The 27,200-nt window shown below is 51.8% G+C and overlaps 3 protein-coding genes across 25 annotated transcripts in view; 2 read left to right on the top strand and 1 right to left on the bottom strand.

The window, feature by feature from the left end:
- The window catches only part of LOC120900652 (talin-2), a 64,231-nt gene extending 46,805 nt beyond the window's left edge, over window positions 1-17,426 (top strand). For 13 of the 19 annotated variants that reach the window (XM_040307988.1, XM_040308025.1, XM_040307974.1 and 10 more), the window contains 10 exons: window positions 976-1,832; window positions 1,927-2,430; window positions 2,726-2,817; window positions 3,116-3,204; window positions 3,671-4,334; window positions 4,402-8,442; window positions 8,511-8,701; window positions 12,054-12,695; window positions 13,420-14,534; window positions 15,008-17,426. In XM_040307988.1, the coding sequence (XP_040163922.1) occupies window positions 1,021-1,832; window positions 1,927-2,430; window positions 2,726-2,817; window positions 3,116-3,204; window positions 3,671-4,334; window positions 4,402-8,442; window positions 8,511-8,701; window positions 12,054-12,695; window positions 13,420-14,534; window positions 15,008-15,674 (8,817 nt within the window). In that variant the 5' untranslated portion in view covers window positions 976-1,020 and the 3' untranslated portion in view covers window positions 15,675-17,426. Of the gene's footprint in view, window positions 1-975; window positions 1,833-1,926; window positions 2,431-2,725; window positions 2,818-3,115; window positions 3,205-3,460; window positions 3,463-3,670; window positions 4,335-4,401; window positions 8,443-8,510; window positions 8,702-10,487; window positions 11,024-11,046; window positions 11,378-12,053; window positions 12,696-13,419; window positions 14,535-15,007 lie in introns of those variants that run through there. The other 6 variants (XM_040308078.1, XM_040308070.1, XM_040308105.1 and 3 more) reach the window with 6 other exon arrangements.
- A 147-nt stretch (window positions 17,427-17,573) lies between these two features.
- LOC120900725 (protein melted) overlaps window positions 17,574-27,200 on the bottom strand; it is a 32,845-nt gene continuing 23,218 nt past the window's right edge. For 2 of the 5 annotated variants that reach the window (XM_040308138.1, XM_040308148.1), the window contains exons 2-8: window positions 26,002-26,384; window positions 25,676-25,924; window positions 24,372-25,603; window positions 23,526-24,291; window positions 21,359-22,330; window positions 21,094-21,276; window positions 20,438-20,763 (exon numbers count right to left, since the gene is read on the bottom strand). In XM_040308138.1, the coding sequence (XP_040164072.1) occupies window positions 20,587-20,763; window positions 21,094-21,276; window positions 21,359-22,330; window positions 23,526-24,291; window positions 24,372-25,603; window positions 25,676-25,924; window positions 26,002-26,106 (3,684 nt within the window). In that variant the 5' untranslated portion in view covers window positions 26,107-26,384 and the 3' untranslated portion in view covers window positions 20,438-20,586. Of the gene's footprint in view, window positions 18,571-20,437; window positions 20,808-21,093; window positions 21,277-21,358; window positions 22,331-23,525; window positions 24,292-24,371; window positions 25,604-25,675; window positions 25,925-26,001; window positions 26,609-27,200 lie in introns of those variants that run through there. The other 3 variants (XM_040308156.1, XM_040308129.1, XM_040308165.1) reach the window with 3 other exon arrangements.
- LOC120900749 (46 kDa FK506-binding nuclear protein) lies at window positions 18,781-20,507 on the top strand. Its single transcript, XM_040308177.1, has 2 exons — window positions 18,781-18,984; window positions 19,303-20,507. Exons 1-2 carry the CDS (start codon window positions 18,975-18,977, stop codon window positions 20,403-20,405), a joined length of 1,113 nt encoding a protein of 370 aa, XP_040164111.1. The 5' UTR covers window positions 18,781-18,974; the 3' UTR covers window positions 20,406-20,507.

Below are 27,200 nucleotides of genomic sequence, written 5' to 3'. Positions count from 1 at the left end.
GATTCCCCCCTGCTGGGGACTGGAGCAGAAGGGAAGAACGTTAAGAACACCGCTTGATGCGCTTTTTATCGGCCGTTTGCTGCTGCTGCTGCTTGTTGTTGCGGATTTTTAAGCGTAATGTGTTCCGAGCTGCTGAAATCATTCGAGCACAATCGCGAGGCCGCGTTTCGCCATCGATCGATGATGCATCTCGCTTCCGTGGCCCGTGCCCATACCCTCCTTCCTTCGTGGTGTGACGGTAGATGACGGATTTTATTTGTCCGCGTTTTGCAGTCCTTTTGCGGATACACACACACACACACACACGCAAGCGCGCGTGGCCATAGTGTCCTTTCGCGCATTGGCACTGCGGTTTGTGGAACAGCGGTTGGCACTTGACGCGACTGTTGGAACTGTCTGCCTGGTGACAGGCATTCGGCCCTCCCAATCCCATCCTCCCGGACACATATACGATAAATTGTGATTTATGATGCTTTCGACACGCGCTCGCCGAGGAGATGGCAGTGTACGATGCAGCTGATCCGGTGGATGGATCGCTTGCCGCCGTCGCACGCTGTGTTGGGGGTCTTTGCTAACCGCGAACCACAAAACTGTCGCCTGGACAGATGGGCACTGGATGAAAGGGAAGTGGGGGAGGGGAACGAGATGATGCTCTGTTGGTCAATTTATGTGTTTCCAATGTGTTCGGATGATTTTGAGGTTTGAAGCTTTTTCTATTGTGACCGTTTGGGAAGTCCATAGTTGAATGGGAAAACGAGGCGCTAATGACTGCGTGACGACGAGGTTTGATAAAGAAATAATAGCATTAAACTGGGCCGTGTCTAGTATAATCTGGGTGTGAGCCTGGTGTGTCTATGAAAGGCGGTTCTAATTCTATGGAATTAAATTCAATTGTGTGTTCTTTTTCTATTGATTTCAAACAAACAAAACTAATGATCAACTGCATTTGCTTGTTCTCTTCTATTTGATGTGCAGCATCGCTAGAGCAGCCACCACCATAGCAGCAGCTCGGGCCGAAGAATGTCCACACTATCCCTCCGGATCAGCCTCGAGGGAGGCCGGGTGACAAAGACGATCCAGTTCGACCCGAGCACGACCGTGTTCGATGCGTGTCGCATCATCAAGGACAAGTTCGCGGAGGCGGTACAGGGGCAGGCGCAGGAGTTTGGCCTCTTCCTAGCGGACGATGACACCCGGCAGGGCGTGTGGCTGGAGCCGGCCCGCAACCTGGGCTACTACATGCTGCACAACCACGATGTGCTCGAGTACCGACAGAAGCACCGGACGCTGCGCGTGCGCATGCTGGACGGTGCGGTCAAGACGATCCTGGTCGACGATTCGCAGCCGGTGTCGCAGCTGATGGTGGTGATCTGCACAAAGATTGGCATCACCAACCACGAGGAGTACGGGCTGGTGCGCGAAGACCCGGAGGCGCAGAACGAGAACCAGCCCGACAATCGCTCCAACACCGGCACGCTCACGCTGCGTCGCAAGGCGCAGGAGAAGGAGCGGGACGCGAAGATGGAGAGCTTGCGGAAGAAGCTGCGCACGGACGACGAGATCAACTGGGTGGACGTGGGCAAGACGCTGCGCGAGCAGGGCATCGACGAGCAGGAGACGGTGCTGCTGCGGCGCAAGTTCTTCTACTCCGACCAGAACATCGATTCGCGCGACCCGGTACAGCTGAACCTGCTGTACGTGCAGGCGCGCGATGCCATCCTGGACGGGACGCACCCGGTCACGCAGGACAAGGCGTGCGAGTTCGCCGGCATACAGGTGCAGATCCAGTTCGGGGACCATAACGAGGCAAAACATAGACCCGGATTCCTGGAGTACGTATTGATTTTGTGTTCATCTTTTGACTCGAACCAAATCTAATGCTTTTTGCTTGTTTTTTTGCTTCCCCCCCCCCCCTCCCTTTAACAGTTTGCGAGAGTTTCTGCCCGCCTCGTACGTGCGCACGAAGAACATTGAGCGGAAAATATTCGCCGAACATCGGAAGCACGTCGGGCTGTCCGACCTGGACGCGAAGTACGAGTACACCAAGACGGCCCGCGAGCTGCCCACGTACGGTGTGACGTTTTTCCTGGTGAAGGAGAAAATGACCGGCAAGAACAAGCTCGTGCCCCGGCTGCTGGGCGTCACCAAGGACTCGGTGCTGCGGTTGGACGAAACGACGAAGGAGATCCTGAAATCGTGGCCACTGACGACCGTACGCCGGTGGGGCGCGTCGCCCAACACGTTCACGCTCGATTTCGGCGATTACGCCGACTCGTACTACTCGGTGCAAACGACGGAAGCGGAACAGATCGTGCAGCTGATCGCCGGCTACATCGACATCATCCTGAAGAAGAAGCAGGCAAAGGACCACTTCGGCATCGAGGGCGACGAGGGCTCCACCATGGTGGAGGAAAGTGTCGCACCGTCAAAGTAAGCAGCGTTCGGACTGTGTGAAACGTTCTCTAAGAATAACCATTCCATGGATGGGGTGCTTTGAAGCAGACGATAAAGTTTTAGTGCCATTTGCGTGCTCAGTGGCTGGCGTGCAAACAGCTGCTGATAAGCGAACAGGCGGCACTGTGAATGCATTCTAAATCATTTATTTTGCACCATTTTTATCGCCTTCTTCTAAAGCAAACCTGTGTGAATGGACTATGGCGTTGATTTTGTAGAATCTTTCAATAATGTTCACGATCCAATGTGTTCCTGTTCTTTCTACTTCCAGAGCCACCTTCCTGCAGCACGAGGAGACGAACAAAGGTGGCAAGGTGGAAACCCATTCCATCGCTAAGCCAGCCATCATGCGCGGAACTGACGGTAAGCAGCAACATTTTTCGATGCAATGTGGAAAGAACGCTTTTGTTAGAAAAAATAAAGCTATTCTTTTTATGTTACTGGATTTTCTTTTACGTTTCTATTACAGTCCATAAGTTTTATAATTTAATCGATTTTGTTTTCTTTCTTTTCTTTTTCTTTTTGGTTTCGTTTCCCATTGATGGATTGATCTTCGTGCGCAAATATCTTTCGTTTCGGTGCTCGCGCGTGACCTGGTGTGTGTGTCTGTGTGTGTGTGATTGACCCTGTGTTGCTGACTTCTCGATGATATGCACCTTAGGTGAACGGTCGTACGGTACTGGCGAGATGCAATCGATACAGTACGGTGCCATCGTCGGTCAGGTCAACCTGGCACACCAGCCACCGATGGTGAGGGCAGACAATCTGCGCTTATTACACTTTCCTTTCCGTTAACATACTAACTGAACGTGCTCTGTTGTCTTTCGTCACTCTATGTTCTGGCCCAACGCCCGGGCCGAACGTGTCACGTGTCATGAAGCTTACCCACCACTTTGTTTCGTTTCATCTCGTTTCATGCTGCGTGTAACCATTGTTGTCGTTGTCTACTACTAAAACAAAACATTAAACCCCGTAACCCCTTCGAACCACCACAAAAAACTACCAGACGTAGGTGAATTACAATGTTTCGGTCACCATTTAGCAAACTACTTACACTACTCACATTATCTCACCTACAATCAGTCAAAAATCAGCATCAACTAACACATCACCTACACACACACGCACACACACACACACTCACAAACGCATGCAAGAGGAGAGGCAGGAAGCGGAAACTAACTTTGCTTTTGTTCATTTCCGATTCCGTCTTCAGTTGCAGCAAACGCGCATCAGTTCGGTACTGTCCGAGCCACAGCGTGCACTGCTCGGGTACATTTCCGCCGGTCAGGATGCGCTCAACCGGGCGGAGAAGGATCTGGAGAGCAAGGTGCAGCTGCCACCGCTCGGTACCGATCCGGGCTCGTTGCAGTGGCGCGAGGAAACGCTCGACACGTCGAAGCAAACCGTCACGACGCATCTGGCCACGATGAATGCGGCGACGGCGCAGGTCGTGACCGCGTCGCAGCCTGACGAGATCGACCACGAGGCGGTCGGTGCGGCCGTGTCGCAGATCACGCAGAGCATCCCGGAGGTGACGAAAGAGGTGCGCCTGATTGCCGCTCTCATGGACGATGACTGTACCGGCGATAAGCTGCTGGAAGCGACGCGCAAACTGTGCAATGCGTTTAGCGATCTGTTGCGCTCGGCCGAGCCGGAAAGCAAGGAGCCGCGCCAGAACCTGCTGAATGCGGCGACGCGTGTCGGTGAGGCGAGCGGACAGGTGCTGAGCACGATTGGCGAGGAGAGCGTGGAGAGCCGCGAGCTGCACGATATGCTGCTTGGGCTGGCGAAGGCGGTCGCCAACACGACGGCCGCGCTGGTGCTGAAGGCGAAATCGATCGCGGCCGTGACGGAAGATGAGGCAACTCGCAACAAAGGTAGGAAGCACGGGAACTAGTTTCATACGGAGCATGATATTAATGCTTATTTCTTTGTCTTGCACAGTTATCGGAGCGGCAAGTCAGTGTGCTCTGGCCACCAGCCAGCTGGTGGCGTGTGCCCGTGTCGTCGGTCCCACCATTCAGAGTCCGGCTTGTCGGGAGCAGCTGGAAGCGGCAGCGCGTGAGGTCGCTAAAGCCGTCGCTCACCTGGCCGAAGTGTGCAACGAGGCGACGGACAATCAGCAGCTGCGTGGCGACCTGACGGCAGCGGCGAAGGACGTCTCCAAGTCGCTGACCGATCTGCTCGAGCACATCAAGCTGAGTGCGCGTGAGAAGGCACGCCGCGTGGAGAATGAGAACCCCGTGGATAATGTGCTGGTAGCGACAGACATTCTTGTTTCGTCGTCCGACCCGCAGGAGATGATCCGGCAGGCGCAGCAGCTCGGCAAAGCAACGGCCCAGCTCATCCAGAGCATCAAGGGCGAGGCGGAAAGTCAGCACGACTCGAACATGCAGCGCAAGCTGCTCGAGGCCGCAAAGCAACTGGCCGACGCTACGGCACGGATGGTGGAAGCGGCCCGGCTGTGTGCCGGAAACCCGCACGATTCGGGCCACCAGGAGATGCTGCGCACCGCGGCGGAGGAGCTGCGCGTCATCACGACATCGACGGCAAACACGCCCGCCATCAAGCGGCAGCTGATTGGGCGGCTGGAACAGTGCGCCAGACAGGCGGCCTCGTCCGCCACGCAATGCATAACGGCGGCCCAGAACTCGCTCATCCACAGCAACGATGTGCAGACGAAGGAGATCCTGCTGCAGGACTGTCAGGCGGTGGCCGATCAGATTCCCCGGCTGGTGGCGGGTGTAAAGGGCACGCATGCGCGTCCGGACGACCCGAACGCGCAGCTGTGCTTGATCGATGCCGCCGAGATGTTCCTCGAGCCGGGCGCACAGATGGCCGGTTCGGCACGCGAACTACAGCCAACCGTTATGGACCAGGCGGCTGGGCAGCAGCTGGGACGCAGCTCCGTCAACTTGACCCACGCCATCCACGATCTGCGGCTGGCGGCCCATCGTGCAAGGGAGGCATGCGGTGGCAACGAGCTGGACGCTGCGCTGGAAGCGGTTCGCAACCTGCGCAGCGTGCTGAGCGACACACGCCGCGCCGCCCAGGAAGGAAGTCTGCGTCCGCTGCCGGGCGAGACGGCAGACAGTTGCTTCAAGCAGCTGGCTGCCGCTAGCAACGCGGTCGACGTTTCGATGCACCAGCTGATGAGCGCCGCCCAGCAGGGCAATCGTACGTACGCAGGGGTCGCCGGTCGCGACACTGCTCTCGCCCTGGGCGATTACACCAAGAGTGTGCGCGGGGTGCTTGTAACTACGAAGAATCCTGCCGTGGTCGATTGCGCCGACGAGGTGATTGTGGATTCGCTGCGCGTGATTGAGGAAGCGCAGCGAACGCTCCAGAATCTGGACAACCAGGAGGCGCTGCTGATTGCGATCAAGCGCACGAAACATTCGCTCGGTCGTACGATCGACTGTCTACCGGGCGTGAAGGACATCAACGAGGCGTTCGAGACGGTAACGGATTTGCGCAGCATTCTCGACACGGGCGAGTACCCACCGTCGGATCGTCCGTATGGCCAGCTGCAAAACGAGTTGAAATCGGCCGCTGATCAGTTAAACGTAGCTGGCGGACAGGTGGCACAATCGTACGACAGTTCCATCAAGCTGGCCGGCACAAGCCAGGAGTTCTGTCACGCCTACAAAGAGCTGCTAACGGTGACGCTCGAAATGGCAGGCCAAACGGCGGAAGATCGTGCCCGGGAAGAGATCGTCAACTCGCTGCGCGGCGTTTCGAACCAGTCGATTAGTCTGCTGGGCACGGCTCGCTACGTTGCGGGCGACCCGGACCGTCCGAATGCGAAGAACGAGCTGTCCTCTGCGGCACGGCTGGTGACGGAAAGCATCAACCGGCTGGTGGACGTATGCACGCAGGCCGCCCCAGGGCAGAAGGAGTGTGATGGCGCGATACGTAGCATTGAATCGCTGCGACCGCTGCTGGAGTCACCCCAGGAATCGCTGACCGATCAGGGCTACTTCGACTGTCTCGACACGGTGCTGGAGAAATCGCGCACACTCGGCGAGGGCATGACGGGCATCGCAAACAACGCGAAGAACTCGAAGCACGTTGAGTTTGGCCACTCGGTCAACTCGGTGTCGGAGTCGATTCGTGGTCTGATCGAGTCTGCCGCACAGGCCGCGTATCTGGTGGGAGTTTCCAACCCTACCAGCGTCGGAGGGCGTCCGGGCATTGTCGACCCGGCTCAGTACGCTCGTGCAGCACAGGCAATCCGTCAGAGCTGCGACGTTCTGCGAGGTCAGGCCTCTTCTCAGCCGCAGGTCCTGTCGGCGGCGACCGTCATCGCCAAGCACACGTCTGCGCTTTGCAATGCGTGTCGCAATGCAAGCTCCACCACAACGAACCCGGTCGCCAAGCGGCACTTTGTCCAGGCTGCCAAGGAGGTGGCCAACTCGACGGCTGCGCTGGTGCGTGAAATTAAGGCCCTCGATCAGGACTACAGTCCGGCATCGCGGCAACGCTGTGCCGCTGCGACGGAACCACTGCTTGAGGCGGTTTCTTCGCTCTGTCACTTTGCCTCCTCGCCCGAGTTCATCTCGATTCCGGCCCGCATCTCGACCGAGGGTCGCAAGGCACAGGAACCGATCCTGACGGCCGGGCGTGGCATACTCGACGGTGCAGTTGATATGGTTCGCACGGCAAAGGTGCTCGCGCTGACACCGACCGATCCGCCAGTATGGCAGCAGCTCGCAACCCACAGCCGCAACGTGTCGGAAAGCATTAAGCAGCTTGCGTCGAGCATTCGCGAGAAGGCTCCTGGCCAGATGCAGTGCGACCAGGTGCTGGAGGTGCTGAAGGATTGCTCGCGGGAGCTCAACTCAGCCGCTCTAGCGGTCGGTGTTGATGGTTTGCCGCAGCGCAAGGACAGCAATCTGCAGGGCTTTACCAACCAATCGCTCAATGCGGCGTCCGAGCTGATCGATCGTCTCGAGCCGGTGAAATCGTCCGCAAAGAAGAATGCCGAAAGTCTGGGTCACGCTGTAAATCAGATCGCGAAACACATTGTGCCGCTGACGAATGGAGTGATTGGAGCATGCTCGCAGCTCGTCCACTCCGGTCAGCAAACGGTGCTGATCAACCAGGTCAAATCGGTTGTTGAGTGTTGCGCACAGCTCGTACAAACTGCTAAGCAGGCAGGCGGTAACCCACGTGCCGCTCATTTCCATCCGGAGCTGGATGAGGCAGTTGAATCGACGCGGGAAGCGATCCAAGAGCTGAACGCAACCGTCGAGCGTCTTTCCACGGAGAATGGTGTGGTGACGGGTTTGATGGAGCAAATTTCCCGCTCGATGTCTCGCATCTCCGACAAGCGCCAATCGTTCCTGGGAGCGTCGCTGAATGATACGTACGTCGACTACCAGACGCGCATGGTACAGAGTGCGAAGGAGATTGCGCGCTACGCGAACGAAATCAACGCCAAGGCCGCCATCGATCCGTCCAAGCTGGCCCAGCTGTGCGTGGAGATGACGCATCATTACACGCAGCTGGCGCAGGACTCGATTGGTGCGTCCGCGCTTACCACTTCACCGGATGTGGCGATCCGCATCCGCAACACGGTGCAGGATCTCGGCCGCTCGGTCAACGTGCTGATCCAATCGACGACCGGTATCCGGAAGGACGATAGCAGCGGCTTAGTGGAGATATCTCGCGGCGCTCGTGACGTGTCGGAGAAGGTGGCCCAGGTACTGGCCGCCCTTCAGGCCGGTTCGCGTGGTACGCAGGCGTGCATTAACGCTTCCAGCACGGTGTCCGCGATCATCAGCGATCTCGACACGACGATCATGTTCGCCACCGCCGGTACGCTGCAGTCGAGCGACGAGGATGGCAAATTCTCCGACCATCGCGAGCACATCCTCAAGACAGCGAAGGCGCTGGTGGAGGACACAAAGATCCTGGTGGCCGGTGCTGCCGGCACGCAGGATCAGCTAGCAGCAGCCGCCCAGAACGCGGTGACGACGATTTGTAAGTTGGCGAGAGAGCAGGATGACGGTTCCCTGATTCTAACGCTCCGTTTCTTACTATTCTTGCAGTGCAATTGGCCGACGCAGTCAAGCATGGGGCCGCCTCGCTCGGTTCCGGTCAGCCCGACTCGCAAGTGATGGTCATAAACGCGGTCAAAGACGTCGCCGCAGCACTCGGTGAGCTTATAAACGCTACTAAACTCGCCTCCGGCAAGCCCATTAACGATCCAGCTATGAATGATTTGAAAGATAGCGCTAAGGTATGTTCGTTTGTTTAGTTTGTTATCGTTCTTGTTGTATTTTCCTTCCACATCCCTGCTTCCCATTCAGTGCCGCCATGCCATGCCGTTTGGCAACTCCTTCCATTGTGCTTGTAGCCCCGAACGATCCGTCCCCGTATCCCTGTATTCCTATCCCACATCTCTGTCGCCTACACGTGTCTGCACGCCGTTTTTGCCTGGAACGGAATGTGTTGTTGAATGTTTCTAAAAACGTCTAAACGCGTGCACGTGCGTACTCGGGCAGAAATGTTGTCTTGTATGTGTGTGTGTGTATGTGCGTGTAACTCTCACAATTGAAGCACTTGGTTGCATTCTGCATTCTATTAAGCCGTAATTGGCTGCTAACTAAAAGGTCACCATATTTTTGGCATCTCTGTAGCACAAATAAAAGTTTGAATCGTTTGAAAACTATAATCGAAAGCTGTACATGCTAATGTTGTCTTTTGCTTCGATAGATCATGTATATACATGCAGATTAACTCTTTATTCGAACAAAAAATTTTCTTTTTAACCTTTCTAATCCCTCTAATCCCAACTGCAAATGCAATTCTAATACAACCAACACACCACTCAAAGACAAGCATCCTCCTTCACTGATACCGACATAATTGCTAAACACGCTGTTAATCCTTCCAGCAACCTTCTTCACATGCATTTGCCTCACTGCAAACACAACAAAACACTACCTTCAACTGCATAGGACATCAGCAGCCGCGTGTTGATTAGCATAATCAAAATGAATGACTTTGTTTTACCTTGTTTGTGTGTTGCTGGAGTCACGAGCACAGCAAAGCGCGTAATCGAACCTTCTGTTTTATCGAACGGGAAGGACGGTGTCTTGTTCACGTTCACATCACTGAACTGCAATCGGTTTTCTTTTTCCCCTTCTTCGATGGTGCATGCCTCTCTCTCTTCTTAGCACGACGTTCTTCTGTTGAAGCTTTCATTCCCAGAAGGACATCCAGTACTACTTCGTACAATGTTTCCTACTTCCTGTCTCCTTCTCTCTCTCTCTCTGTCTGCTCTACCTGTTTGCTTCGGATGAAAGATGGTGGAATGTTGTGTGGATATATCGTTTGATGATAAGTAAAACTTACAACGGTCCTCTAACACGACGCCTCCAACTGACCAGGGAATGTAGAAGACCCGCGGAAGCTCATCGGGATTTTCCTGCATGCGAATAGCAACGGGGGATTGAGAATGCATTGAATTGGTGTTTATCTGTGTATACTGGGCCGTACGTGGGGTGGGGCTTTTGTACCAAGTTGTCTAACACGCGGTCGTACACGTCGTACCTAACAGCAACCCCCCATCCCCCTCCCTGTATGGATTGTGGTCGAGAGTTGTATATGCGGGTCTGTAGTAGGCGGGCATCGAACACTAAAAGGCAAGAGAGCGTGGTGTAGTGGCGTCGTAAGTAACACAAACGGGATCGCCCTGGGAGACGATCCAGTAGTTTGGCGGTTTCGGTGCACGACGTAACATCTTGAAGGCGCTTCTGTAATTGTCCTACAACCTGTCCTACAGTTTCCTAAGAAACCTCTCCATAAGAAACTCCCTGGTAAAATATCTTCCAAACTGTATACTTCATACACATCAACACCACATCAATTTGCTGATTCTGTTATTGTTGTTTTCCCTCTTTTTGCCTCTTTATCTCTTCTTTCTCTCGCTCACACTCTCACTTACGCTCCCACTCTTTTTATCCTCGGGTATCATCATCCTTCCCATACCACCGTCCCCCTTCATCGGTCCCTTTTCACAGATGATACGGGAGCTGTGCCTCACCGAGACGAGCACGTCTGTCGCGCTGGCCGGCTATCGCGCCGAAGGTGCCGGCCAGCGGTACATTTACACACATCAACAGCAAACACACACCACTGCTACCACCGCTCTGTCCGTGCGAGCTCCTACTGTACGACCCAATTAACCCCTCGCGCTGCACCGCCCCGCCCCGCTTCCAGATGTCCGTTTGTCGTCGTTGTCGTCGTGTGGTTCCGTTGTTTCGTCCATGTCGAATGTAGGCACTGAATGTTAAGCACTAAGCTGGACAGTCCTGGAATGATGTACTTTGTCGCTTGCGCATGCCCCTGCGTGTACGAAACCTGCTCCATCTACTCTCCACACTCTCTCCCGTCCCTGCAAGCAAGCTCAACTCACCTCCATTCTATGATTCGTCCTGTGTTTTTCTTTCTTTTCAACCATCACCGCAACGCTACTCTGTATCTCTGCCATCCGTCACCTTCCTGTGTTCTGTACTGTAATGTTCGTTTTTTTTTGGAAAAACAAATTCCACCATCCACCGGTGGTAATCGGCGTTGTAGGTTACGGGCGGGGAGAAGATCATTCCGGGAATTGGTAGTGGTAGTGTCGCCGCCGCCGGCTGGTGGCTTTCCGATCAGGAAGAGGAACTGTTACGGCTTCTGTCCGCAGTGCCGACCCTGTTTGATGGCGCATTTTAGTGGCGCACCCATACTAATACTCACATCCGGTGCCATATCCGTTCCGAGCATTCAGCATTTACCCTGTACTTCATGTGTATTTTAAGGTCCATTTTTAAAGATTAAAAATAAGACGCAATTAGTATTGTATCTCCCCCAATGTATTGTCTCTGTATGTTGTGTCAAATAAATGTGTATGTTTCAATTGCTTGAAGTGAGTGGCACACAGCACACCTTCTCCCCTTATGATCGCTTGAATCACCACCGTCTGTCCTTCCTGTATGACGAGGCGAGACGAGTGACTCCCTCGACGTCGACTCCTTTATTGCTCCTCCTCTTCCGCCTGGCTTTATTCTTGTGGTTGCGTGTAGCGTCCTCTTGTAGCGTGGTTACTAATATAGCTCGTCTCGTGGCGACTACATGGAACACGACATTGACAGCTCTGGTACACTTGCTCCGGATCGAACCACACAAGTGGCGAAACGATGAAACGATGTGAACTGTAGGTAAAAATACATCCATTTACTTTGATTATGCTCCCCACGTGGCTGGCTGCGCTGTCCTTAGATAAAAGGAAACATTTCTCAAACTGGCTTACAAACGAGAGGATGGAGTATTTTGGCCAGTTTTTAAGATGCATTTTCAGGAGGAAAGCATTCCCTCCGACATGATCTTCACAGCAAGAAGACGACGCGGTTTCAAAATATTTCACACTCTCGCGCTTTTGTTTAAACTTTTCATTTAACGTTTTTGGCGTGTTTGCTTCCTACCTAACCCATATCACCTGCCCCAGTTTCTGTGCATCCACACAGCATCGATCTCTTTACTTACTAATTGGTTTGCTTTCTTGTTTCTTACACCATCGACAAAACAACAACACTCAACCACAGGTTATGGTGATGAATGTCACCTCGCTGCTTAAGACGGTGAAGGCCGTCGAGGACGAACACACGCGCGGCACGCGCGCCATGGAAGCCACGGTGGACGCCATCTCGCAGGAGCTCCGATCGATGCAGTTCGCGCCGGAGATGATGCGCTCGAGCATGCAGCAACTGTCCCGCCCGGAGGATCTGATCAGCGTCACCAAGCATGTGACGGCGGCCACGGCCAAGGCCGTCGCGGCCGGCGCCTCCAACCTGCAGGCCGACATTGCAGCGGCCGCTAACCTGGGCCGCAAGACCATCTCCGACATGCTGAGCGTGTGCAAGTCCGTTGCGTGGTCGTGCGCGGAAACGCAAGACCTGCGGCAGCGTACGCTGGACGCCGGTTCGGCTGTCGCGATTGCGTACCGCGATCTGCTCGAGGGTATACTAAGCCACTGCACGGCTGACGAGCGGATGCAGCTGTCCCGGCGCGTCGCGATGTGTGTGACGGATCTGGTCGGCATGGCGCAGCTGCTGAAGGGTTCCGATTGGGTCGATCCCGACGATCCGACGGTGATTGCCGAGAACGAGCTGCTCGGTGCGGCCGCATCGATAGAGGCTGCCGCGAAGAAGCTGGCCAACCTGCGCCCCCGTCGACAGGAAGTGAAGGTAAGCGTTGGGGGTTATAATTTAACCTCACTTTTACACTCTGTATATCTCCTATTCCCTCTGCCTTGGAGGCTGTTCTAATCCGTTCTTCTGTACCTTCTTCTAACCCCGGGGGCGTTTGGTGTTTGGTGGGACAGTTTCGGTGAGATATGTTTGATATTCTTGGTTGTTAAGATTTCAATTATCACCCAGGAATCAAACATATTATTACCGTGACTGTCGTTGGTCATCGGAAAGCGGAAACGCACGCAACAAAACACTCTCAACTGCTCTGGGCAAACAATTGCAATTTTGAAAACAAAAAAAAAAAAAAACAAAACAAAAACGAAATCAAGTGTATATTAATGTGTGAACAATCGGTGACGATAAAGTGGCTTATCTTGATGGCATTAAATTGAAGTAAAGTAGATAGAAATTTACCATTTTCGTTTGTTTCGTGTTGAGTGGTTTAGTTTCCTTTCTTTTTTTGGTTCTTTTTATGTTTGCCTTATTAGTTTTGTTGCAATTTTTAGTTCCGTTTTTCGGTTCTCAATGATACTTTTGATTGTTAAAGTATTGTTGGTTTTTCTTATGTTTTTCTCTTTTTTTGTGTTACACATTTTGGTTACACTGTTGATTAAACTATCGAAAATATTGTTAAGTGAAATACAAAAAAAATGTTCTTAATCCTCACGCTACCATAAAATCAACGTTTTAACATTTCTGTTCAACTGTATATTTGTAGGAAGCGGATGAGAATCTAAACTTCGACGAAATGATTCTGGAAGCGGCCAAGAGCATCATGGCGGCATCCTCTTCGCTCGTGCGTGCGGCCAACGCTGCCCAGCGCGAACTGATCGATCAAGGCAAGGTGGCCAAACGGCCCCTCACCTCCTCGGACGATGGTCAGTGGTCGGAGGGGCTGATTTCAGCGGCCCGGCTCGTAGCGGCCGCCACCCACAGCCTCGTCGAAGCGGCCCAGAACCTGGTGCAGGGTGTCGGGACCGAGGAGATGCTCATTTCCTCCGCGAAACAGGTGGCCAGCTCTACGGCCCAGCTGCTGATCGCGTGCAAGGTCAAATCGGACCCCAACTCCGAAACGGGGCGGCGGCTGCAAGCGGCCGGCAATGCTGTCATCAAGTCGACGGACAAGCTGGTGCAAGCCGCCCAGCAGGCAATCGAGGGCGAGGAGGAACACACGCTGCGCCTGAACCGCAACATGGTGGACGGTATGGCACAGGAGATCAATGCACGGTCGGAAATTTTGATGCGCGAACGGCAGCTGGAGGAGGCAAAGAACAAGCTGATCGCTATCCGGCACGCAAAGTACCGGCAGAAGCTGGGTGGTGGCTTTACCACGGACGAGAGTGACGAGGGCGGTGTGGCGCCACCTCCGTTCGCGGGATACAGCCAACCGACGTCCCCGAAACCGCCCCAAACCCTGCCCAAACCGGGCACCTATTCGCCGGGCTCGATGGGCGCTTCGCCGGCGCAGGGCGCTAGTACGATGCCACGGCTAGGGCAGCACTCACCCGCCAGTCCCAGCTTCCAGCGGCCTGGCTCGGGCAATCAACTGCTCACTGCCAATGCCGTCCCGAAACCGTACCAGTCGGATGCGCTCAAGTCGCCGTCCGCGTTGGTGTCACCGTCGATGCTTAACCGGACGTACGATACGACGCGGGTGGAGAATACGAACCTGAGCGCATCCAAATTCAACCGCACGCAGTTCGACGCGGCCGTACAGGACCTGCAGAACAAGGTGCAGCCGCTCAGTACGTTCCGATCGTCGCCGACGCATACGAATGGAGGTGTTGCCGGAAGCTCGCCCGCGCCACAAACATATGAAGGATTCACAACCAGGTAAGGGTAAAGGTTTTGTGGTGATCGGTAGAGGCTGCTTGGGAAGAGGTAGCGGCATGAATCGGCTTGGAATAATAATGCTCCTTTCATTATGACTGTTGTACCATCGCTGAATGAGCATGCACAGAACACCCTACGAGTGAAGGGGCATTTTGTACATCTGTAGTCTAAAGTCCCCGTGTACAGACACACACCCATTCCTTTAATCCTATTGTGCATCGACTAAAGCATGGAAAGCTCATTCAAATTTCGAAGGTGAAGGGAGTAGTTTGGGAATCATTAAATCATTCTTTACGCATCATATCTTAACCAAGGAATGAGGTCGGAATAGGGCGTAGTATTTAGAGTACGAAACACCCCAATCGACATCGACGATAATCGCAACCCTAACCACTAAAACAAACCAATGTTTTTCTCTTTCTCTCTCTCTCTCTGTTTCTCTCTTCTCTTCCACGCATCGCGTGCGCGCGCAGATACGAAACCCGTGTCTTCCAGAATGCCAATAACACTAATCCCCAAAGCCCAAACCCGCTAACCACTGTGGAGCAGAAGTTTGCTAAACTTAACCTAGACAATCACGACATGCAACAGCAGCAACAGCAGCAGCAACAGCAGCAACAACAACAGCAACGCTATCAGCAGCAATCACAGTCACTAAGCCAAGGTTACTTTAACAATAGTGCGACCACTTCGCCGGCCAAACCTGTCAGTAGCACTAGCAGCTTTGCCGCCAGTAGTAGTCCCGCCGCAAACGTCACTAACGCCTTGACTAGCTCACCGCAACAGCAACAGTTCCATCAGCAGCAGCACCAGCAGCAGCAACAACAACACTTCCTTCGCACCACCACTACTTCCACTACCTCCAGCACCAACAACAACAACAACCACACATCCGTGCCTTCCGTACCGACGATTAAAAATGGTAACGTTAGTCTCTTTGACAGTGGCGCACACGATGCAGCCACCACCACGCTAAGGTCGGTGCAGGGCGGCGGCAGCAAGCTGATGACGACGGAGGAGCAGTACCAGCAGCACCAGCAGTTTATCCACACCAAAAAGGTCCACATGTCCTCCACCACCTCCTCCTCGACGACGCTGAAGTCCGGTAGCGCGGGCGGAGCCGTGACAGAATGGAAGTAGCCGTGCCGTCGCATGGGTGTGTTCGTCCAGGAATAATTCGAGTAGTACCACTTCAATGCGAATAGCTTAGTATTCTTACTTATTTTCATCAAGATATCGTGCCTCTAACATCGAAGTGTGCCACGCGGGACACGCTGACTTTGTTGTTGACTTTTAACTGTTTTTTTTTTACTAGTGTGTAGTACGTGTATAAGTAGGCATAGACGACGCAAACACTCACCACGCAAACGCGTGCTGTGCGTGTTGCGTGTGTGCGTGTGCGCTTGTTTTGTGTAAGAAACAAACAAAAAAAAACATTGTGTAATATTTCCTCCCCGATACAACTATTCATTAACGCCACTAAGTGCCACGTGTGTTTAATATTATTTTGTAGTAGCAGTTGCGTGTGAAACAAGCAGAAAAGCTTTGCAGAATCGAGAAGCAAACACAAACAAAATTAGTTCATAACAGAGAGGTTAATATATTCGGAAAAATGCAAGTATATTAGATTAATATGTAACACACTAACGCGCACGTTTTTGACACAGTTAGTATGCAGTCAGATTTAGGGACAAATAGAGAGATGGAATATAGGTGTTTATTAGCAAACAAATTTTGAACGCGTGTGTGTGCAAAACTCACTAATGTGCCTCGATTGTACTCACGATTTGCCTTCCACTGGGGACTGTCGAATATGCCGGATGAGTGAAAATACACACGTTTGTGTGCGTTTCTTTGCTACACATTCGTGCAATTTCAACAGCCAGTATATAGATGCGCCTTTCCCATTTTGTGCCGAACGCAAAACAAATTTAAACTACTAAATATGCCAACGATTGCCAAAACAACAAAATTAAGAGAGCCGAAAGCAGCCTTGAAAAAAGCGAGTTGCACGTGTGTTTTTCGAAGATAATATCGTAAGTGCCATTTTTTGTAACAACTTCAACATACAACTATTATTACAACAACTACTACTACTACTACTTCTACTATTTCTACTGCTATATGTTACTAGACACGTGGTTCTTCTTAATGCGAGGTAAACTTAATACGATTTAGTCGAACGATACACGATGCGAGTTGAGTTGAGTTTAGCCTCACTCTCAAAACACTTAAACAAAAAGGACACATGGTTATACTAATATAGGTCAAGAAGAAGACGAAGAAGAAGAAGCACCGTCAGGAAGGGGTAGGGAAGGGATTGAAACAGTCTCCCGATCCTTGACCGAGAGACCGTGGAATTGTTTTATTTTCTGTACGTGTGCGTGTATGTGTGAGTGTGTGTGATTGTGCTGTACAACAATACAAAAGCCAGCCAATCTTTTTAGTAAGACAGACCGCCAAACATAATGTTAGTGTGTTTGGTTTTGGCTTGCTTTTAAGGTGTTTTTTGTTTTGTTTTGCGTCAGGTAAAGGAGAACTTACTTAACAAATCTAAAACGAAATGTGCTTCGAAAATAGTCAACTTTTTTAGTATTAGTGTGTACTTTTACCGGTACTCTCAATTAGCAGCGATTTCAATGCGGTTGGGCCCGTGTTTTAATAATTCTAACGCAAAAAAAGAATGGCGCGTTAAAACCGTTTAAGGAATGTTTTTTTTAGTTTAGTTTAACTGAGCAAAACATGTTTTGGTTTTGTGCATTGTAACGATCACGATTAATTAATTAATTTACCTTTCCATACATCCGGTTTTATGTGCTAATTTTTTGAGGTTAGACACGAAACATTTCGCAAATAAAGAACCATGAAAGAAAATTAAATTTAACACCCAAACACCCCCACCTGTTGTTTCTGCTCGTTCGTATTTAAGGGTGGATGAAAATTTGAGAATTTTTTTAAAAACATTTCCCTAATTTGTCATCACAAACAACTCACAAACGCTCAAAGCTTAAAATAGTAATTCTCAGGATATTTTGTCGATTTTTAAGATTTGTATAGGTATATTTATTAAACTGTAAAGATCTTAAATCTATACCTTTCGATAATATAAAATTGTGTTTTGCTGGTTATTACAGTAGTATAAAACATCGAAAAAAAAACAAGGGCAACGTCACACGTTTGTAGAATGTAAAAGCAGGGGAAGAATCTCTCATCTTGAATGGAGGCGTCTGAACACCACGTTGGTCCTTGTCTCGTGGGCCGTGAATGCTGTGCTGTCGTTAATGTTAGACCTTACAGAGCAAAACATGAAAAACTTACAAACTAATTCTGAACCCTACCATGGTCGGATCGGTCACATATTGTTTCTCACTAAAACGTTTCATTTCTTCACACGGACGTGTGTTTGTTTGTTTCTGCTCATTCATTCAAACTGTATTTTAAGTACAATAATCTCACTTCATTAGCAAGCTCTTCAACGCAAACTGAAATTATTTAAGATACACTATATCGTACTACAATTGATTGACAGCCATTAGGTTTTTGATTGTTTTATCCCCGTTGTCCGCGTTGGTTGCGCGGAGGTTTGCGCCCTGGGGTTGAAATCTGTCCATGTTGCTTCACCTATCCACTGATTCTGCTAGCGTGAAATGCACTGAAGTTCGCGTTTGTTCAAGTCTTTTGCACTCCTCCAAGCTTCCTTAGGAATAGTTTAAAAAAAAACACGACTCCTACAGCACAATATATCGCCTTGTATAAATCGATTGACGAGTTAACATAGTGTTAAATTATTGTTTCAGTACCCTGTGTGTGTTTGTGTGCATGGTAATGGTGTTGGATCTTTTTAAGTACTGTTCTGTCTTTTCGTTTTGGCAATGCTACTGCTGCTAAACTCGTTGAAATTCAATCCGTAGTGGCCGCGAACACTCGTGGGGTGTGTGTGTGTGTGTGTGGGGGGAAGACTCTAGAAAACCGTCCTACTGTTACCAATACTACGCGCGGGAAGACTGTTTGTGCGAGTCGTTGGGCTGTCTCGTGCCTGAAATTGGAAAGAAAAATGAATCGTTATTCAAGTATTTTTGCTTCCCAATTCATCTTCCTAACGGATGTTTCAAATTTCAAACACAAAAATCCCCAGTTCGAATAACCGTTTGTACCGATTACCGGTTGTACCGGTTTCCGAGCTCGTTCGGTTTATTCGGGGCGTTTACACCACATCCGGGTTCGGTACTAGCCCGCCTGAATTGCAGCTGTCAAACGCACGGTCCCACATTCCTTGACCAGAACGCGAAGAAGCACGTTTTTCGGCTTCAGCTTCCAGCCCTGTGCCATCGTACTGTGTCTTTGTGCCTCTCTGCCTACATCTTTATTTCGTGCGAAAAGTGTCTTTTAGGTTTAATTGTTTCTTGTGTTAACTACAGTGCTATCAACCACACATCCAAAATGTTCTGGGGTAAGTAGGAATTAGCGAAAGGTGTTGAGGTTTTTCTTTATGACGCACTCTCGCCCCTCGGTGACAAACGGGAACAAAAGTGCCGGCATGTGTGTGTGTGCGTGTGTGTGTGTGTGTCGTGATGTCGTGCGTGGTGCGTGTTTCTGTCGAAATCCGGAACCATGAGGCACGACGCGCGTCGCACGCTGTCGACATCACCAACACACCGAAAGCACATGGCATGGCGTGCGATGAAAAGATGATTGTTGGAAATGGTTTTTGTTGCTACAACGCTTTTCTTTTGTTTTCCTCCCTCTCTCTCTCCCATTCCCTTCCCAGGACTGATCTTGAAGCCGGGCAAGAAGTACTCGAAGGTGGTGGAGCAGGACTTCCATCTGACCCATGCCGCGCTGGACATGTCGGACAGTAGCGGGGACGTGCAGGTGATGCTCACCTCCGAGAACATCACCTACCTGCTGTGCACGCTGAACAAAGCGATCCCACAGGTTCAGCTGAACCAGGAGTTTGCCACCGGCGACGAGATCAGCTTTGCCACGAAGGGCACGGGAGTGGTGCACCTGACCGGCAACGTGCTGCCCGACGAGATGGACATGGAAGACATGGGCGATGAGGAGGAGGACGACGAGGAGCTGGAAGACGAGGAGGAGGAGGAAGTCCCGGCTGCAAACGGCAACAGCAAGGCCCGCACTGCCAAGGAGGTGGCCAAGGCCAAGGTGGCGAAGAAGTTTGCTGCCGGAGAGGTGTCGGAGGGTAGCGATGAGGATGACACTACCTTCTCCGAATCCATGCACGACGATAGCGCCATCGTCAATGGTGCGGAGGATGACGATGACGACGACGACGACGAGGAGGATGATGATGACAGCGACGACGACGAAGACGTCGAGGATGAGGAGGAAGATGATGATGAGGAGGATGACGATGAGGACGACGATGAGGAGGACGAGGAAGACGAAGATGTGAAGCAGCCGAAAGCCAAGCAGGCCAAGCTGGCCAATGACGGCAAGGCCGCCGTGAACGGCAACGCCAAGGCCGCGAAGGAAGCGCCCAAAAAGCAGGAACAGCAGCAGCAGAAGGGTGGCATGCGTACCCTCCAGGACGGGCTAATGGTGGAGGACCTGAAGGTTGGCAATGGGCCGGAGGCGAAGCCGGGCAAGAAGATTGCCGTGTACTACGAGGGTCGCCTGAAGTCCAACAACAAGGTGTTCGACAGCACCAACAAGGGCCCGGGCCTGAAGTTCGCACTCGGTCGCGGCGAAGTGATCAAGGGCTGGGATTTGGGCGTCGCCGGCATGAAGGTGGGCGGCAAGCGGCGACTGGTCATCCCGCACAAGCTGGCGTACGGTACGAAGGGCAGCCCGCCGGTCATCCCGCCCTGCAGTACGCTCGTGTTTGAGGTCGAGCTGAAGAAGGTGTTCTAAGGGGGCTAGAGAGAGCACGCACGTTGCGGGTGTTTACATTTATAAGGGAACTTTATATTACATTACTACTAAAAATAAACACTTATCCTTGAGTACAATGTACGTTCTGTGTCTGGTGTGATGTGTTTTTTCTCTCCTCTTTACCGAAACGGCATGATTCGTCCAAAGTTAGGTTAGAGATTCAAAGCCGTGAAGCGTTGTGTACCGGTTTTTTTTCGGAACAAACACCGCCTGCTTCGATAACAAGCTCGTCGCGCGCGCTCTTTGTGTGCGTGTGTAGGTAGGCAAAATTTTCCATGAAGCCCAGGCGACCGACCGAACATCTGTGCCCGGCTGTCTCTTGGCTTTGTGTGAAATTCTACGAAATCAGGAATTGTTGAACCACAGTAGACATTGAAGGCTCTTCGAGTGCCGCAAGAAATAAAAAGTGGTGATGTGTGATGGAGCACTTTGTGAGAATGGACAATTGTTTTCATCCATCTGCATTATTCGATTATCAAATAGTGTTATAATTATATTGTTTAAAACAACACATTTTGTGTGTGTGTGTGTATGTGTGTATGTTGTAAATTTGTTAAAAATTTCCCAAAAAAATCGAAAGAAATGCTAATGTCTGTTGACGTCGCCATCGATCGCGGTAAGTGAAATGAATTCTTTAAAATCAATGCACACATGCATGCCATCTTACCTGTGAGTGTGCCAGCACGATGCTCAAACACTGCACCCACTCTTCCGCCTTGTTGCCATCCTTCGGCTTGAGGATGAGCGTCTGATCGCCGGTGAAGATTTCGAACGCCTTCGGTATGTTGCGGGCGCCGCGCGACACCTTCACCGACCGGATCTGATTCACGTCGATGCTTTCGCCGCCGGCCTGGGAAAAGAAGGGGAGAAAAGAGCATACATTACACCAGGTCTACCAGGTCCTGCAGGTTCTTTTCACCATCGCTACCTACCTCACTGACCGAACCCTTGCACGAGAGGTGCGCACCGGACAGGGTGAAGTAGCGCGTGCGCCATCGCCGGAACAGTCGCCACTTGCCCTTCTTCTCCTTGAGCTGGCCCTCGATCACCGGCTGATTGTTGCCGTGCAGAAACCCGATCGCCTTCTCCGGATGGTGGCACAGGAAGCAACCCCACTGGAGCACCTCCAGATCTTCCGAGCTGCCCCCGTTCGAGGCGGTACCGGCATCACCACCGCCACCACCACCACCACTACCGCTATTGCCACTGGTTGGGGAAGAAACGCCACCGGATTGCTGCGCTCCACTGCCTCCCGTTGGCCCACCAGCCGCCGGACCTGCCGATTCACCTCCCGCACCACCACCACCCTGGCCCGGCCCGACCGCTACCGGGCCCATCTCGAACACGTCGAAGAACCCGGCGTGGCGCAGCTCGTTGACCAGCGCCTCCTGCTCCTTCCCGTTCGGGAACGCGCTCGTGACTAGCGTGATGAACGTGCGGTTTTCACACTTGAGCGTGTCCCAGCAGTGCTTGAGCCGGCTCACGCTCGGATCCCAGCTGCTGAGCGCGTTCTTGCCCGCCCGCGCCTGCAGATCGAGAAACATCAGATGGATCCAGGTGCGCGGATTGCGCGTCCGCATCGTGAACATGGTGCGCGAGTAGAGACAGTGCGGGCCGCGCACCTGGCAGGCAAAGTGCAGCTTGGCCATCTTCTTCGCCCGCCGCTCCTCGATGATGCATTTGGCCGGGGGTGGTATGCGCTCCGCCACCGATTCCGTGTACGCCTTGATCTTGTCCAGATGCTTCTCGCAAAAGTGCTGAATTGTGTCCCGCATCGGGTACGGCTCGAACACGCTCATGCGCGTGGTGGTGGCGCCGGAGGATGCGTTCAGGATCGTTACGCTTCGGTTGTCGTTGGTGCCGCGCGGTCGCGTCGTTACCGTTGCCGGGCCGGACACAATCACCTGAAAGGGGAGGGAAGAAGTGACACAACATTTAGTTTATCTTCTCTTCTTCTAATTCTTCTCCATCTCGTCTCTGTGCACACATTCTAGTAAGGGGTAACGCGCAATAGCTTCATTACTTACTGGCTACTTCGATCAGACTACATTCGTACACATTCGGTGTATTGGTTTCTGGACTGGGATAGGAGACCTTTCCAGGGTCAGAAAAAAGCTAAATTGGAATAAAAAGGGTCCAAGTTCAAGGAATAGTAGGAGTAAGTTTCAGAATATATTTTCCTGGACAATTATTGAGGATGAGTTCCAGTGCAGGTATCAAGTCCAGCAATGAGAAAGGTAGGATTCCTGGATCAATAGGAGGTTAAAGTGCAGTTCAAGGAGCGGTAAAGGTTCTCGGGCAGTTTCATGTCCCTTACCATGGATTTGGTAACATTTCCAGGATCCAGGATGGGTTCTATTTATGTTCCAGGGTGGTGTAGGTTCAAGATTCGTGGTAGGATCAGTATGAAGTCAGGATTAGGTACAGATCCGGTAAGGGTTCATTAATAATTACATATAATAATTACAGGACCGGTTTGGATTCTGAACCATTTTCAAGGTTGTTAAAGATATGTAGACAGTTCTTAGACCAGTATGGGTTTGGAGATCTCTTCCAGGATCGTTTTGGATTGTGTATCAGTTCTATGACTAGTATTGGCAATCAGTTCCAGGAATGATATAAATTCAAGATCAATTTCCTGATCTGTATGGGCTAAGGAGCTGTTCCAGTATGGATATGGATTCAGGATTAGTTCTAGAACTGACATAACCTCGGGATCGGTCTCAGGAGCTGTATGAGTTCAGCATCAGTTCCAGAAACAATATGGGCTTGGAATCAAGTCCAGGAGAGGTGTGGATTCAGGATTATTTCTAGGACTGATATAACCTTGGCTTCCTGGAGCGTTGTATGAGTTTAGGATTCGTTTGGCGAGGGATATGTGTTAGGGTCAATTTCAGAACCAGTAAGGATACAGGATCAGTTTCTCTTGATGTATGCCATAGATTGCAGATATATCTGAGACTTAAGACTTAAGCAGTTTAAAAAAACCTAGGATATGCTCCCGAAATCATTTTTCGGACCCCACTACACGTGCCAAAGGAACTAATTTTCCCAAACTTCAAAATTTCTCTCTTTCTTACGCGTCGTCGTCGTACGTACCTGGTTGCTTGGATCATCGCTCGAGTGTAGCGAAAGCGTTGTGGTCAGCTGCGGCGACGTTTGCTGCGAATGATTGTTGAACATTGTCGGCGAGGCGGGCGATGCATGGTGCACTTGGATGCCGATGGAGCCGGTCGATTGGTTCAGCCCGCCAAGCGAACTCTTGCCGCCGAGTGCCCCGGTCGAACCCATCAGCGTGTTGCCGGGACCGTGTGAGTATGGCCGGGGTGCACGGGTCGGCGAGGTCGTCACGGTGACACCGCACGACGTGATCTTGGTCTGCGGTATGCCCCACTTGTTCTCGCCCGTTATCGTCACGTGCTGGGAGAGGGGCGGCGGGATCGAGTTGCCCAGCAGGGCGCCCCCACTGCCACTGCTGGCCATCATTCCCTTGATTGCGACATTTCCGCTCGAATGATGGCTGTTGTGGTGGTGGTGGTTGTGGTGGTGTTGGTGGTTGTGGTGGTGATTGTTGCTGCTGTGCATGATGATGTTGTGCGAGGTGGAACCGCCGTCCACCATCGAGGGACCCCCGTTCGGTGTGACGCCGGGCGTCAGTTTTTCCGGATCGATCGACACACCGGCTCCGATGTCGCCGTTGAATTGATTGATCAGCTGCGACGAACCGAGGCGCGACTTGTGCAGTCCTCCCATCGATCCGCCGGCATTGTTCAGCCGTGTCGTGCTCTTGTTACCACCGCCACCGCCCGAATGCAACCGGCCGGTGCTGCGCGAGTCTCCAAGTTTCGGACGGTTCCGGGTGTACCTTCAAGAGAGAGAGAGAGAGAGAGTACAGGGTTGTAACATTGTGTTTCGGAAGTCTTCTCATTGCGCATTGCTGCTTACCCGGTGTGATGTGGTGTTGGCGAGACGACGGTAGTGCCACCGTTGACCACCGTGCTCGTACCACTCGGTGCACTGCTTGGGACGCCGTTGGCCGCGTTCATAAAGTTGGTCAGCAGCGCCGGATGGATGGTGGAACTGAGCGTCGTACCGTTGGAGGTGTTGATCACCGTTGTCGACATCAGGGCACTGCTGCCACTCGTGTGACCATTGCTTAGGATAGCCACGTTCGGGGTTTTCGATACGATAGCGCGTCCATGTTCGAGCACGTGCTGTTGCTGCCCCTGCTGGGAAGTTGTGTAGTTTGTGGAGCTGCTAAGACCCGTACCGCTCTGCTGCAAACCCACAGTGGACGTGGGAGCTCCATTCGCCACGCTACCCTGGACGCCAGCAGAATACGCAGAGCTCGCGTTGGTCCCAGTCGCGCCGGACGTGGATGGCGGAAGTAGTGGTGTGGCGGACGAATTGAGGTTCACAATCGTCACACCACCGGACGCAGTCTGCTTGATCTGACTGCTGTTGGTGAGCTGGCGTTGGCGCACGACCGAGGTCACCTTGTCGGTGAACAGCACCGGATACTTGGTGCACAGTTTGGTCGCCTCGTTCAGCAGGATCGTTTGCAGCGGCCGATCGGCCCGGGGCAGATGCTCCAGCACAAAGTCGAGCGCAACCTGCGCCCGGTCCTTGCCGCAGCGCCCGATGGCGGACAGTATTTGGGCGGCAAACCCGACCGTCTGCGGCACGGTGTGTGCGATCAGCTTGAACGCTTCCGTGTATTCGGCCAGCTTGATCGGTTTCGCTTCGGCCAGCTTGAGCAGCACGAGCAGGGCGGCCGCGGACAGCTGTGGCCGCGTGGTGGCGAGCTCCAGCAGCGCGGGAATGCTTTCGGTCAGGCAGGACGGTTTCAGCTTGGCGATCGTGACGAGCAGCTGTAGTATGACCAGCTGCTCCTGCAGCTCGCAGCGCGGCACAATCTCGACGAACTTGGGCCCGGCCTCGTTGATCGGGTCTGGGGTCGCTTCGTAGATCTGGGACAGTACGTGGCAGAGCCCATAGTTGCCGCCAAGCAGCGACTCCAGGATGAAGTGCACGTGTGGGGAAAGCAGGTACGAGTATTCGATCGCGGCCGACGACAGGTAGCTGGCCAGGTTGCGCGACAGCTCGAGGTTACCCTGGTTGAGAAACTTGACCGCCACTGGCAGTGTCACCTCCATCACAACCTGCTTGTTGTAGTTCTGCAAAGAGGCGGAGGAAACGAGGTCATTAGATGTGCCTATCAGCATCAGCATCAGTCACTGGATTCGTACCAGAAATATGCTGGAAATGATGTCGGACGATATTTTGGCGTGGGGTGGATCCACCTCCTTGCCCGAGGGCTGCAGATTGTACCGCAGGCATGTTTCGAGCAGATTCACCAACCCCGCACAGTGCTTTTCTATCGTGTGCGTCTTCTTGATGCAGGACGTTACCCGGTTGATGCAGATCTCGATGACCGACTGGTCGTTACTGTTGTGCAGATAGTCTTCATGCGATATGATGGACGAAATCTCTTGCAACTGTTGTGCGAAAAAAAAGGATATCCATTGCAACGTGTACATACATTTGGGGTCACTTGCACGGTTCACACACTTACCACCTCCGTCAGATCGTTCACAATCTCGTAGTCGGCAATCGAAAACAGCTCTCCCGCCCGGGACAGGTCCCTTTTGGACAGAACGGTAGTAAACAGGTCATGCATGATGTTTGCTGACCACTGGTGCTACCGTGCAGTTCGTTGCTTTACGATTTACGTCAATCTCACGGCTTCTTTTCCGTTCGTTCTATGTTGTGCTTCGCCCAGGCAACCAATCTATCGTGCCGGATGTGAGGCCGTGTACAGCATCTTGCGCTTTTGTTTTCTGCCTTTGCGTTTTACCACGTTCTCACTGTACGGTCGCTTGTGCAACTTGCTGTTTATGCATCTTTTATCATGCGTGGCTAAACCTTGGCTTACATTGGCTAAAGAAAATAGTTTCCCTACGAACGAGAAGCGAGCACATAAAGGAGGAGAGTTTAATTGGACGGTTCTACTTCCTGGATGATGATGAAGGGCGAGCTTTCGCACAAAGAAAACTCATTAACCGTTGTGCGGTAGATAGTCTTTGCCGGTTGACACACTTTTCAGCAAAAGGAAGCTTCCTTTCGGGCTTATTAGGGGGTGGTCTTGCTGGGTGGGTGGAAATGCAGTGCATTAGGAAGTTCTGTAAGAGATAATGGAAAAATCTGTAAATTTTTCACTCTATGAATATTGTCCTCGTTGAATAGGTACAAGAAAGTGGACTTTTGTATCCAGAATAATCGTTTTATAACCTTTTATCTTCGTATGGCTTAGTCTAATGTCCCCAGGTGGTGTGATTGGAGGCTAAAGGGAGAGCTAAGACGGTTCCCCGCTATTCTGTTTTGTAAGGGATTTTATTATACATTTTTTTTTATTATACATTTTAATCAAAATTAAAATTGGTTGGTATATGTACTATATATGAGAAATCACGACTCTGATAAGAATCCGGCACACGACCGATCTTGCAAGATTCATCGCGCATACCATTGCACTATCGGACCGTCAGAAATGAGAAGCGCTAAACTGGTAATTAATTTTACATTACATGTTTGAGTTAGAACTCCAGCGCCGTTTTTTATGATTATAAATCTTGACAATATATATTTCACTAAAAAGTTTGAAGTATCTTTTCATTCATTCAGCAATGTATTTTTCGTTTGTTGCAAATGACCAATCTTCTCGAGATGCATCTGGTGAACAGTTACGTTAACTATCATTAAGGTTCATCGACT

This window comes from Anopheles arabiensis, chromosome 2, assembly GCF_016920715.1.
Source record: "Anopheles arabiensis isolate DONGOLA chromosome 2, AaraD3, whole genome shotgun sequence".
Taxonomy (NCBI): Eukaryota; Metazoa; Arthropoda; class Insecta; order Diptera; family Culicidae; genus Anopheles; species Anopheles arabiensis.
The sequence above is the reverse complement of the archived record's forward strand: the minus strand, read 5'-3'. Positions and strand labels throughout refer to the sequence as shown.